At 38.9% G+C, this 13550-nt stretch overlaps 1 protein-coding gene across 4 annotated transcripts in view; it reads right to left on the bottom strand.

Annotated features, from left to right (window-relative positions):
* Positions 1-3193: 3193 nt before the first annotated feature.
* The window catches only part of DIP2B (disco interacting protein 2 homolog B), a 188873-nt gene continuing 178516 nt past the window's right edge, over positions 3194-13550 (bottom strand). For all 4 annotated transcript variants that reach the window (XM_044422033.1, XM_044422029.1, XM_044422030.1 and 1 more), the window contains 7 exons: positions 11949-12119; positions 10957-11018; positions 9799-9856; positions 8877-8951; positions 8283-8460; positions 7961-8084; positions 3194-7174 (listed from right to left, as the gene is read on the bottom strand). In XM_044422033.1, coding sequence (XP_044277968.1) covers positions 6922-7174; positions 7961-8084; positions 8283-8460; positions 8877-8951; positions 9799-9856; positions 10957-11018; positions 11949-12119 — 921 coding nt within the window. In that variant the 3' untranslated portion in view covers positions 3194-6921. The remainder of the gene's footprint in view (positions 7175-7960; positions 8085-8282; positions 8461-8876; positions 8952-9798; positions 9857-10956; positions 11019-11948; positions 12120-13550) is intronic.

The raw sequence follows: 13550 nt of genomic DNA, 5'->3' as shown, positions 1-13550 counted from the left end.
AAAAAGGTCACCCCCTCTACCCTTCTTTTTGCCTTCAGGGATTGAACCCTTAACCTTTTACATACACTTTACTGCTAAGATATAGCACTTCCCTCTAAGGACATTTTGTCACACAAAATAGAAAGGATGATTATTTTAGCTGGCTAATTTTATAGGGAAATATTTGCACAATTTCTTATGAACATTATCTTCAGCAACAACAAAAAAGGCTCTTACCTTGCCCCGTTTGAACCAAGGGAAACTATAGTTTTGATCAGACATGTTTGCTCTGACATGGTGTGAGAGGGAGTCTCAGGCTTACCCACACACGACACACCTGCATGGTATCCATCCCACATCAGGTAAGGTGAGAATGATGCATTTGCCTATAGGGGACTATCCTCCCCTAAGACCCATTCTCTCCTCCTCAGTATGACAACAAATAGTGATGCTTCTACCCACATGCCAGTCTGGAAGACATGCACTTCCATTGTCCACAGTGGCTGGGGAGAAACCTCATTAATATGTACAAATATAACAAAATGTTAATTTATGTTATTGGGTATTTCTTTAGTAAGTGATGTGGGCAGAATATTTTCTAGTGCTGTATTTTTCTGCAGAAAATCTTCCATTCTGAATGTTCATTAAAATGAATTTAGGCCAGTTGCTAATACAGTATTAGGTCTTAAGTCTCTCAGTTTATACTGTTTTTCCCTAGCGTGTCAGAGAATGCACATGTCACTGAAACCTGTGCAACTAATAGTGAAAGCAAAACTGAAGATGCCCCAATAACCTAGTGGAACAAAGTAATGCATGATAAAATAGATGAGTAGTTGCCAGTGCATCATGCGTAGGTCTTTGGGTTGCTAGAATGAATAATTATATCCACAGATTTCAGTATCTTTGGTCTTTTCTTTTCATAAACAATGCAAGGGAAGTAGATGCTCATGTCTTAAAAAGTTTAAAAGTATCCAAATAAAATTATACATAATATGCCATTTAAATCTCATTAAATGCCCTTTACTCTCCTCCCTCAAGTATTTCAAGTCAAATATTTGTGATATGTTAGGACAAAAATGACATAGTGGGTTTTTTTACTACATACAAGTAAAATAAACATGCTCTCTAGGACAGGGGTGAGCCCTCCAGAGGTTTTGCCAGTAGTTTCCATCAACTCTATGGTATCAGTGATGAAGGATGATGGGAGTTGTAAGCTGAAATATTTCACCTTATGTAAAATAATCTAATTGGGAACGTTTCTGGAAAAATTTCCAGATCACTTTCTAAAAAGAAATCTGCACCATTGATCTTACTGTCCAGTATCAGCATGGCAGCACGGCTACTGGAGCATGTTCCTTTCATCTTGTCCTTAATGGAATACAGATGGATTCACTATAGGATGCTTTCAAATATTACCTAAAAGCTTTTAAGGCACTGAAAACTGTTGACACATGAGTTCATTTTAGCAGTTGTGAACCAGCCAGCTGTTTGGCAGTATAAAAATAAAATGTAATGCAATAAAGATGTTTTCAAAGTAAAATATACAGTCATCTTGATTTCTTATCTAATGTGTACTTATTAAGCAAATGGCATTGACATCAGCATCTCAAAAGAAATACTTTTAATTCATGCAAAACAAATTACTTCTCACTTAACTGAAACATTTTCAAGTTAAATAACCCCAAAATGTCCATGTTTGAACTACACTTGCCTCTTATGCCTCCAAAAAATCCATTTTATAATTTTAACAGAGGCCTATTTATTGCAATGATGCTAACATAATGCTTTTTCATGGTTGGCCTGCCCCAACCTAAGTACTGATTTGCTGCTGCAATAAATCTTAGGGCTGGGACATAAATTACTATCATGTAAAACGAAACTATACGGCCTTGAGGCCTCCTGCCTTTGATCTGATCAAACAATGGGTTCTACTGAACTTTTAATGCAGTATACACTTCCTGAAAATGTTCCAAGTTCTGAAAAGATTGTTCATGTACAGTTCTAAACTAGGACTAAAAGTGCCCTGTTATTAATTTCCTTTCTGCACTGCCCAATGGTCAGAGCAGCATCCTTACTGTTAAATGGAATTAACAGCCACAGTCTCCCTATACCAAAAGCCATGGCATGGAGGTCACTAACAGCACAGAGTTCTCCTTCCTGCCACTCCATGCATTTATATGAAATAAGATATGGGGTCAGGCGGGGAGGATGCGTCCTGCTAATTCTTACCCTCTCTAAATGTAGCCCAAATGAGAAATCCCTGCCTTGCTTACAAGGTCTCCGCACATACCAGGAACATTTTGGATGCTTCTATGGCTCTTTAATGGACATTCCTTGTGCCGAAAGTATAGCAACATATGGTAAACCTCAGGCTGAAAAGCTTATAAAATATTGTGGAATCAACACTGGACTCTCCTTTGTCAAGAGACCAGTATGCTTGGCATGATGATCCAGTTTCACTCAAACCATAGCCTTGCTTAGCTGCTTGTACTATTGTCATGTACATCATGATTTAGAGAAAGGGGAGATGACAGGGCACCATGAAGACCAATGCAACATGTTCTGCATAGAGCTTGCTTTTAAAATGGTCGAAAAAGATAGCTACTGCACAGTGCTACTGAGGGGAGCTGACTTATTCAGAACATGCATCTTCATTGGTTTTCACTCTGCCATAGCCATCAATCCGAAGTGCTTTATCACCACCTTTAAAGCCCCTAACTGCATTGGGCCAGGAGACATGAAGGTCTGCCTGCTCCTACATTACCTTATCTTCCTGTTGATATGCCAAGGACATCTTTACTGAATATTCAATTAGCCACCTGAAACACACTTTGTGACTACACAGAAGTGGCCTTTCTTGTCATATCCTAACACTGGAATTCCTTTCTTCCAGGAAGCTCAACTAACCCCATCCCTTTCAGTTTCCTACAAACTAGTGAAGACTTATACTTAGGTAGACAGTCAACTGGATTATCCTGTACTTGCTAATGGGTTAGGGTTTATTATCTGGCTTTCAGTTGTTCAACTGATGATGGTTCTGTTGTTGGATTTCATTACAGTTTATTTCATTACATTTTATTCTCTGCCATTTTTAAGGCTGCTTTGCAGAAAAGCAGTTTAAAAGTTGGAAAAAATGAATTAAGTTATATATACCACTCTGAACTCCTTGAATGAAGTGTGGGATAAAGTGTTTATGATAATAATACAATAAAAATAGCCAGGCATCATTATTTATTAACACAAGACAAAGGAGACACAATCAATGCGTTAATGGAACACTGTCCAGCCAGATGTTAAATTTTTTAAAAAAGTATATCTAAAACCTAATTTCAAATAAATAAAAAAACTTTATACATAATTACATTGTTGTAATCTGAATCTGGCAATGGTAAACGTATTGACATCAAAGAAAGGGAAAAAAAGCACCTTTAGGGCTAAAGACAATGAATGTTGTTTTGTATAACTGTATCTCCAGCACACTTAAGTATGGACTGTCATTCTTGACTACACAATCAACTAAAATCAGAAAACCAGTGTAAATGAACAGGGCTGGTATAATAGCTACATCAACATACTTAAGAGCTGAAATTCTCTGAAAGTAAAACATGATAGTTCATGATTATGTGTTCATAGTAGTAAACCAATTCTCAGGAAAACAGCTGTTCCAAACGGCTTCATAGCAATGGATACTGTTGAAAACCTAATGGCTTGAATCCAGAGTTCTCATGAAGTAAACTCCACTAACAGGATGCTCCTGTTAGAGGAAATGGAGGAAAGCAACTTTTGGTGATTCCTCCTTCCTCCTGCAGCCCTCTGAAAAGCTCCTCTGGAAACTTGGAGGTCAACCCAGAACAAAGTGGTAGGTTGCATGGGTGCTGCAGGGGAATGAAATCAGCAAAAAATTCCCCCTTCCTTCAGGTGCCTGGGAAGACATGCCAGTCATCTCCATTCACAAAAGGGACACTCTTGATCCATTCTCTTATATGTATGTTCAACCTCACCTGAGCTAATAAGGAAATCCAAAAAACCTGGACTGGCAACATTGGCTCTATCTCTTTGGATTTATTACAAACCACCACCATCACTACTTAGGTGGCTATGTGAAAAAGGAAGGGCAAGCTAGTTTAAAATAGATCACTTAGTAAAACCTATGGAGAACTGTATCCTGACTGAATCCCATTTATAAGCTGCAATATCTCACATACTGATGGAGAACATGGAATAACATACCCAAAGCTACACAGAGCAAACCAGTGTCAGAGCTCAGGTAAAGATAACACTGATTCCACAGTCACTCCTTTGGAATCTCAGCCACTTTGTACACGTTACCAGAAGGCAAAGAATTGTGCAGCACTGAACAGATCCTATACCTAAACAAGTAGAATTGAAATCCTGGGAGTATTAATTCTATAACCTTAGGAAGGAAAATACTCTGGATTAAAATTACACTAACCTGGAAAGAAATGAAATGCTTAATAAGCAAATCAAAGGGGCAATTGGAGATTGGCAGCATTGCTTCCCCCAGTATTTGGAATACAATTGAAGTCTTCTAGGCTGGAAATTCTAAAATGCTACCTTAAGAAGTACTCTGTTCTGCACATAAAATTTCTATCAAGTTACACTGGGCAAGAATTTATGGTGTAAAGAGGTGTGGGGAGGGAAAGTGTCACAGAGCTATAGAAAACACCACACTTGTTGGCAGAGGAACATTCCGCTTAGTGGAAGGACATTAAGAAAGTGGTTTGTTATCAAAATTGAGACCTCGTACTAGCCAACATTGCAGTTAATAAATAAGGGCTGGAGTGCATGCGATATTTGGATACTGAAGCCCATCTGTACTATGCTGTTCACATGCCAAATACCAGTAACTGCTTGGTGGGGTGGGTGTTTTCCAAATGATTGAACATGAATTAAAACTACTTCAGTATGGAGGGTTTTTCATTTATGTAGCAGCACCATACTGTGGAAATACTGATAATGCAAAATATTCAGACTGTCTCCACTAAAAACCAGTAGTTATTATTTCAGTGGTTTGAAGCAATGGACTACCTCTAGTTTTGCCATAAATCTTTGCTTCAGGATATATGCCATTGCTTTATGTATGACCACAGATGATAACTGTGAATATTTTTGACATATCCAAACACACACTGTCTAAATTTCAATGTGTTAGGCCATTAAAAAAAACCTTGAAAGTTTGTACAGAAAGGTTTTCAAGTATACATTTGGAATTTGTTTTAAGGGACAGTTGTCAAAGCTGCACTTAGTATAGCTGCTGTTCTTGAGGATTTAATCCAAGTTTATATTTATATCTCTCTTAAAAATGTCTAAAAACATTAACTTTGTTACAGGGTAGGTAAACAGATATTATTAAAATATTCTAACTATTTACACAATAGGCCACAAATGGCCCAAGAAGAGTTGTCACCATTTCAGGCATCTGCTTTCAGTGTTTTTTTAACAAACATAAGGGGAAGTGGGGGAAGAAGAATCTAAGGGTGCAATTCAAAAAACGATGATCTAAATAAAAAGTTGAAATCTTGCTTCTCCTAGTGGAGATGGGGCTGCAAACCATTCCCAGACAATGGTGGTTCCAGCACATTTTAAGGCATCTATTGTTAGCAATTCTTTGAAGAGTGGAATCATCCACTTTGGATGGACTAATCACAATATCTGGAGAGGTATTTCCCCACACTTTCAACAGAATTGCACTGTCCTTGCTCTGAAAACATTCTGCCAAAGCTCACTCTCTGCAGTAGTGAGTCCCAACCAGAAAGCAGCAAGTGCATCATAGGGATGCCAGGGCTCTTTTCCAGTTTGAGTGAAAGTTGCTCTGGCAGTTGCATCTGTACTGTGCACAAATGATCAAGGAACAAAAGGAAGGAATCATGACCTAGACCATGAATTGAGTAGTTCTGGTTAACTGTTGACCTGCCTACACACAATTTAATGACAGGACTAAGCAGAGGCTGTACAGATTATATTAAACATTCCAGAGTTGCAGAATTTTCTTCTTGTTTCTAAAATGGTTTTAAAGCTTATGGACTTCAGCCTCTTTTATAAACATGTGACTTAAAAACTTCAGTTTCTACATGCTATACTCTGGCCAGCAACACAACAGTAAAAACTGAATGGACAGCCTTATCTTCATTTCTTGCATTAATTGCCTAACACACACAATTTAAAGACTTCGTTAAAATCCGTAGATAATGTCTACCTCATATGCCATCATTATTTGAGCCGATTTTCTAAATAAATGAATTATGCATATTAATATTTACATATTTAAAATATAAGCAAAACTTCTTTTAAATTCAAGAAATATCTATATGAATAAGTAATTCTTCAGTTCAGTGGATTATTGGATTTGGTCATGGCACAAGTTTAAGTAAGCAGTGTGATCCCATATTAACAGAATACTACAGAATTAAGCTAACTTACAGTTGTGAAGCACACTGTTTAGGGGAAAGGGGGGATTAGCAGGACACACATGACCTCATTCTTACACAATGACATCTTACCTAAATAAACCCACCCCTCATAGGATCCTAAAACAGTATTAGAAAAAATACAAATATGTACAATAGATGAAAAAGTTAACACTACAATAAAGGCCTTAGTAATTGTTTGTTTTCTCATGCAGGCCAATTTCCACTGTCTGTAAAGCTAGCATCCTGCAATACAGTGTCCTTCACTGGCTGTCATCTTTTGCTTTCTGATCAGTCCATCTTGCTGTTGACCCAGAGAGCAAGCGAGCGAGAGAGAAAAAGTGGGTGGGGGAGGAGGAGAAAGAGAGAGAGGTTGAGAAGAGGAGAAAGATAGCTTCCCAACAGTCAAGCTTTGCAACAGTCACCACTAATCGTCAAATGACTTTTTTGTTTCCGCAGTCATCACTGGTCCTTGAAAAGTTTGTAAATGGTGCCGCGACCTGCACTCCCAAAATTACATGTTGTATGCTACGTAGATGGGATCCAGTTGGTCAGCCAAGAAACTATCCCGGAGATGCATGCGCTGTTTTTCTCCTCTGGAATTGATTGGAATCACCCCAGGATCAACCACCACGACAACTCCCACAATCAGATAATGTTCCTCCAGGATCACGTTGGTTACGAGAGGGACTAGGTCAAGGGCCTCCTGTTCACAGCCACAGAGCTCCACAACCACCACAAGCAAGTTGGTCCATGTGAATACAGCACTGGGGGAAAATTAAGAGAGCCACTGTTTATTATACAGATGTGTATGTGTACATATATATATATATATATATATATATATATATATATATATGTATATATCTAGGTGAACATTTCGTATTCAAGTCTGCAGACACTTCTGGTGCTTTCCACATGTTTATCAGATTTTCTAAAGTTCTCTAGCCATAACTTGTGCCACTGCTTAATACATCTATGCTTAAAATAGTGTCCCTTTGAAATAAGCCACCTTTTAATTTCTAGCTACTAACTCTTGGAAAACTTTTCTTTACTGAAGCCCTTTAAGTCCTCAATATTTCTTCTATAGTTGATATTTACATACCATATATGCAAATATGCCTTGCTTGTTAATTTTGTTTCAAAGCCCTTTGATTCAAATTTGCAATAGAACGAATGCTGTCTATTGTCATTTAGTGAGCTCAATTTAAAATTTAGGTACCACTTCAACACACTGCATTCCTTAATACAATGGCAATATAAAGTACAAGGAACAGTGATCCAAGCTGCGCGACCCCATGGAATGGCCCAAAATACTTTTCAGTTATTTACATATCAACACTTTACAAAAACCTGGAGCTGTAATCCATGGCTCTCAACAAATACTAGCCTCAGAAAAATACTTTTCTGACAGGCAAACAGAAAAGCAAGGATTCAGATTGTTCTGATCATGTAATCATGTTCAAAGGCCCTACTTTGTACTGCTACACCTTAGTTTAGTGATGCTGTAAGTCTGTTCCTAGGAGAAATAAACACGTTTCATACAGCCATACCATTCCGCAATGCTCCTGTGCGTTCGAGAAACTGAGGTCTCTATGTCAATTGGATGATAGCGCAACCCGCGCAGCTCTAGAGTCTCATCCAGTGCTCCTACGACATACAGTGCATCGTGGCGTTCTAAGGAGGAATGTTAAAGATTACAGATTCATCATGCTGGAGCTGATAAATTGTAGTTGCATAAATAGAAATCAAACAATGAGGCCTCTAATGAGAGAAGCTAACTGTACAAAGGGTTTCTCCTGATGTTAGCTGCACATGAGCACTATCAGAAGTTAAAAACTGTTCAAAGAGATAAAAAGGTATTTTCTGTCCTACCTCCACTGGCTGCTGTGAGTTCAGTCCGGCGTACAAAGCCAAGGTACCCTGTTCGTGCCCAAAGGGTTTGGGCAGCATCACCAAAGCTAAGGCGGGTGTTGAAATGATCTGCTTGGAGGGTTTCATTATCATAGATCGTGTAATAACCACTGGCAGTGTGGGGGCTGTTCACCCATATCTGTGAAGGTGTTAATCCACAAGATAGAAGACTTAGCAAACCAATTTTTAACGGAAATCAATATATTTAAAAATTATATAATTTTTATAATTATATAATCTCGCAACCAAACAGCTGGATATGAAAAGCAAGGCAATAAAATATAATGGATACTAAACTGTACTTCAGATGCATTTCTTTGAATTCTAACTTGACAATAATGAAGGTACAGCCTTTGGAATGTAGATTCCTTCAGAATAAGGGATCTTTCTAGGTTGTTTATACTATTCAAAAGCACTCACAAGAAAATTCAGCAAGCTGAATACACCATTAACTATGCAAATAAGTGACACCCCCTTTTGAACCGAATGGAAGTTGTGCAAGACTGACTTGGACCAGATGCACATACATAAAACAAGAGCAAAAGCAACACATACTTCTCCAAGGTGAGAATCTCCAACAGGTCCTTTGGTCTCAGGATTGACAATAATCACTTTGACACCAGGCAGTATCTAACAGAGATGAAAAGGGCAGAAGGCACAAGTTGAAAGTTTACTTGTGAATTATTATGAGCAAATAGATGTTAATGACACTTAAGTTTTGTAAGTCTTTGTAACTTCTCACAACCATGATGCCATTCTTATGCAATGCTAGCAATTTTGGAGAATTTTGTGGCAGAGAAGCATTTCCACCTTTGAAATCTGGCTTGGTGAGATTCAGTTAACTCTCACAATCCTGCTTCAATTGCTGTATTTGCACATTAAGTCCACTAATTATCATTCTGAGTAATGTTCTCCATTAGGATAAAAATTCTTGTTCATTTCCAATAGCAGTTGCCTACTTAAGTGTACAAAGCATACTGATATCTAATTCAAAAACAGTACTTCAAATCAATCTAGTGTATAACTTAAAAAAATAGATTTAAAAAGCTTTCAGCACTCAGCTAAAAAATGTAATGTGTTAAATGAAGCTAAGACTATGATTATAGTTCTAAACAGAGCACACTGGTAGAACAACCTTTTGGCTGTCACATAGGAACAATAGATGGCTAAAGAAGAAGGGGACGGCAGAGGATGAGGTGGCTAGACGGGAGTCACTGAAGCGGTCGTCGTGAGCTTAAGTGGAGTCTGGGGGATGGTGGAGGACAGGAAGGCCTGGAGGAATGTTGTCCATGGGGTCGCGATGGGTCAGACATGACTTCACGACTAACAACAACATAGAGGCATTCAGCAGTTTTCTACCCCACTCCAAATTAATTCTGCTGCCCCTGTGTTTCGCAAGTGTGCACAAAACATTTCTCAAGGATCCAAAGGCGTCTAGTTGTGTATCACGAGAACTCACAAACAGGCTTGACTTTACCTTGCCTGACTCAGAAAGCAGCAGGCTCTGGGGAGCACCTCTTTCAACTAGCCGTACTCTGGAGAAAGAGATGTATGTTACATAATAAAGGAACAAAGCCCAAGTGTGTTTTTGGAGCAACTATTAGAAGATATAACCACCTTCCACTCAATATTCTGGACAACCTTAAAACATACGCAGATTAAATTCATATCATAGCATATTAAGTTTTTAATAAAAATGAAACTAATATGGGGAACTTAACCAACACTGCTGAACAATTGTTCCTGCTGCATGTGGCATGAACAACTGAACAGAAGAAGAAAAAAACCATGGGTAAAATATCTTAATTGCCTTATGGGTTAATGACTACTGGAGAACTACAGATTCTGCAAATGCTGAGTGGGTTCAACATTCTGATTTTTGGAATACTATCAACTGGTGAGGGTGAGGCAGGGAGGTCAGACTGAGATGCTACAAAGGGGGTCCCCGTGCTGCTGTCAGGAAGGGAGGACAGGATCCAGTAAACAACTGGAGAAGAATGATAGAAATTGCATCAACCTATAATGCTTTTTTTTTTGCGGGGGGGGGGGGGGCTACCCTGTTTTTTGCCTTCCTTTCCAAGGGCCTTGATCTCCTAAAACTGCTTAGCACCACTCTAGGTCTTAATGCAAAAACACAAGAAGGTAACTATTGGCTTGGTCTGCATGAGCCATCATGCCGCACCATGGATTATTTAATCCACAATGAGCTGCAAGGCCTAAGGACACCCTCTAACATTTGCAATCACTAACTGGGGGTTGTTGCAGCAGAACCTGACCATCAGAAGTTACAATATAACCCCTGGGTTGGTATAGGGTTATGCAACCCAAGGTGTGCTTGTTTCTGTTTTAATTCTCACATAATGTTTAACGGCCAGTTGGAGATAACATGACAACTCCTGATTGAGGATTGCAGTTTCAAAAGAGTGGCCAACACTGCTCCTGGAGGGGTGGAATAACCCTTGATGGGCTGTCATGTTGCGTGAATTGCTCCATTAATTTACTCAAATCTGATCATATGTTGGTAAGATACAAAAGTTTGTCTGAATGACCTAAATTAAATGATCTACTCAGCTCACAGAATTCAGCAAATAAAAAAGTCCATTAATAAATAAACACATAAAAATAGCAGCAGTACCTGTCATGTCTTAACGATTTCAGATCGACATACACTGTGGTGGGATCAGGCCCTGAGGTTCCCTGTAATATTAACAGAGAGTATTTGAAATGTCGGTATTTCCTGATTCCAATGAGAGAAACAGTAATGATAGGCATTTCAATGCCTTAAGGGATTGCATCCTGGATGACCAAATGCCTAATGATATAACATGCAGGTCAAAGAACAAGGAGAGTATTAAAGGGGATGGTTTGTGCTTCATGCTATCCAGGAAGAATTTCTACCACATCCCACCATTCTCATTTTTTTCAGTCCACTGACCCTGAGAAACAAGATGTGGGCAGTGGCCTCTTCTCATACTTTTCTGTGTACAGAAAGAGAACGTAGCATTCAAATTTTCTTTGCATTATTAGTCAAATTAACTTTCTGCATTGGACTGATAGAAAACTTTCTGAAGCTCTTTTTTCAGAAAATATGATCTCTTGGAAAGCCACACTACACAAGTTGCCACATATATTTGCAGCACAAAAGGAACTGATAAATAAGACAACAATGCTTTTATCCCACGCAGTGATGTGATGTTTACCCCAGAGTTCGTAATGGCTGCAGGTCAGCACACTGCCTCTCACACATTTGTCAGCTGTAATCAACAAGCCAGAAACGCCCAATGGGCAATTGCTGAGTTAACTCTGGTTTGTTTAACCCCTAAATAATCCAGAGTTCTGGGTTTAGATAAGACCACAACACAGCAAGATGACTGAAAGCAGCACGGTCACTCTCTGTTGCACAGCCTCACTCATTCCTGAGCTAAGTGACCCAGGAATTGGTGTGATGTGCAAACAGTGTAACTCTGACCTATTGAGGAATCAGTGACAATATGGACCATACAAATGTTCTCTACAATCACCCAGTAAACAAGCACTTTAAATTTTTCAGGCTCATAAAAGTTTGCCACAATCTCAGCTGCGGAAGAGACTGAGAATAGCCCCCTGTACAACAGGTCTTAGGATTACCTGTAAACAGATAGCTACATTGACTCTTGACCCAAAGGTGGTGCTGACTGCACGAGATGACAGGCCAATGTCCTTGAAGAGCTTGGAGAAGGACTGAGTGAGGGCAACTCGTGGGCGCTCCTCTGCCACCACTACGCAGGTCCGAACACCTGAAAGGTTAATGCCTCTTGCCTGCCAATACACAGAAGTGAAAAGGCCTGAACATGTTTATCTTCAAACAGTTCAAAGAAAACTTGAGACAGTCCTCCATTCAGGATCCAGGGAGACAATTCTGTCCTAACAACACATAACTAGGCTCACTGTTGTATCTCCCAGCGACTAGGAAATCACTGGCATGACCACAATAACGTAATATGCCTGATCTACTCCGTAAGAAGTAGAATACAGATACAAACAAACAAAATGCACCAAGTGTACTCTTCTCATATCAGCCATATTTAGACTGATAAAGGAGCCCAATGCTCTAAGCTCTTTATGACAGAAGGGGAAAAAGTGAAGGATCAAAAGACAAACTGTGTCCAAAAAGTCAGATCAGTATGTACCATCAGAGTTGCTCGGTAATCATTAAAACAATATACACATTTGTGCAAATGGCAAGATATGGATCTGGTCACACTAACACTGAAACAAAATAAAGTTATAACAATGGGGCCCAATGACTCACCTTTCGCAACACCACTGACAAAACTCTGGCTCACATCAAAGAGGATAGGTCAAATCTCAATCCTGGACTTATTTTTACAATGCAGACCAAGTAATGTTAAGAAGCAAATACTATGCTATGATTTTCTGATTTCACCCCAGCAGAAATCATATTTGTTTTATTTAGCCAAACCAGTAGTCACAACAAGTAGCAAGCTTGCAGCAAAGATGAATTAGCAGCATTCATTACTGTTAACAGCACTATCACACCACTGTGTTTCACTCGCAAATTCTAAGATGCTGCATGTTGAATTTAAAATTCCTATGTCACTCCCTTTATGGGGTTAGATATAATTAGCTTGTAAATAGAAGAATGGGAGAAAAAAACAGATGCTTCAAGGTGATTGCAAATGCCTGGCTCAAATGCAATGTTAAGCTATGGTTCAGCATCATGAAAGCTCATCACCGTGGAGTTTGGGGCTTGCACATTCCCTTTTCCCTTCCTTCCTCCTTCATACACCAGGGGGAGGCTTAACACTTCTAATCATGATTTGAACAAACCAGTTTCCATATTTTCTGAATATAGTACACTGGAGTTTGAACAGACCAGTTCAGGAGGTCAAAGTGTGACTTAATATCCTGGTTTGTGAACTAAGGTTTGTACAAACCATGATTTATCATATGAAACACAAATTTGCAATTTGTTTCAAACCAAGATCATAATTTCACTTTAAATTTCCCTCTCTTTCTGTGTAAAGAGTGAAAAGAAAGAAAAGAGTGCATGAATCCAAGGGCTGCCATGGCTTGTGCACCTAAGAAACTGTGGTTTGTTGCTATTTAAGGCTAACCCTTTTCCATTTAGAAACAAACAAAAACAAAACAAAACAAACCAAGATTGTCATATTTCATTCTTAGTGAGCATTTTCAAGATATGTCACTCCAATATCAAAATGACAAGAG

The sequence above is a fragment of the Varanus komodoensis genome, unplaced genomic scaffold (genome assembly GCF_004798865.1).
Source record: "Varanus komodoensis strain SLA01 unplaced genomic scaffold, ASM479886v1 scaffold12, whole genome shotgun sequence".
In the NCBI taxonomy this organism is placed as follows: domain Eukaryota; kingdom Metazoa; phylum Chordata; class Lepidosauria; order Squamata; family Varanidae; genus Varanus; species Varanus komodoensis.
This window is presented reverse-complemented; position numbering and strand designations above follow the sequence as displayed.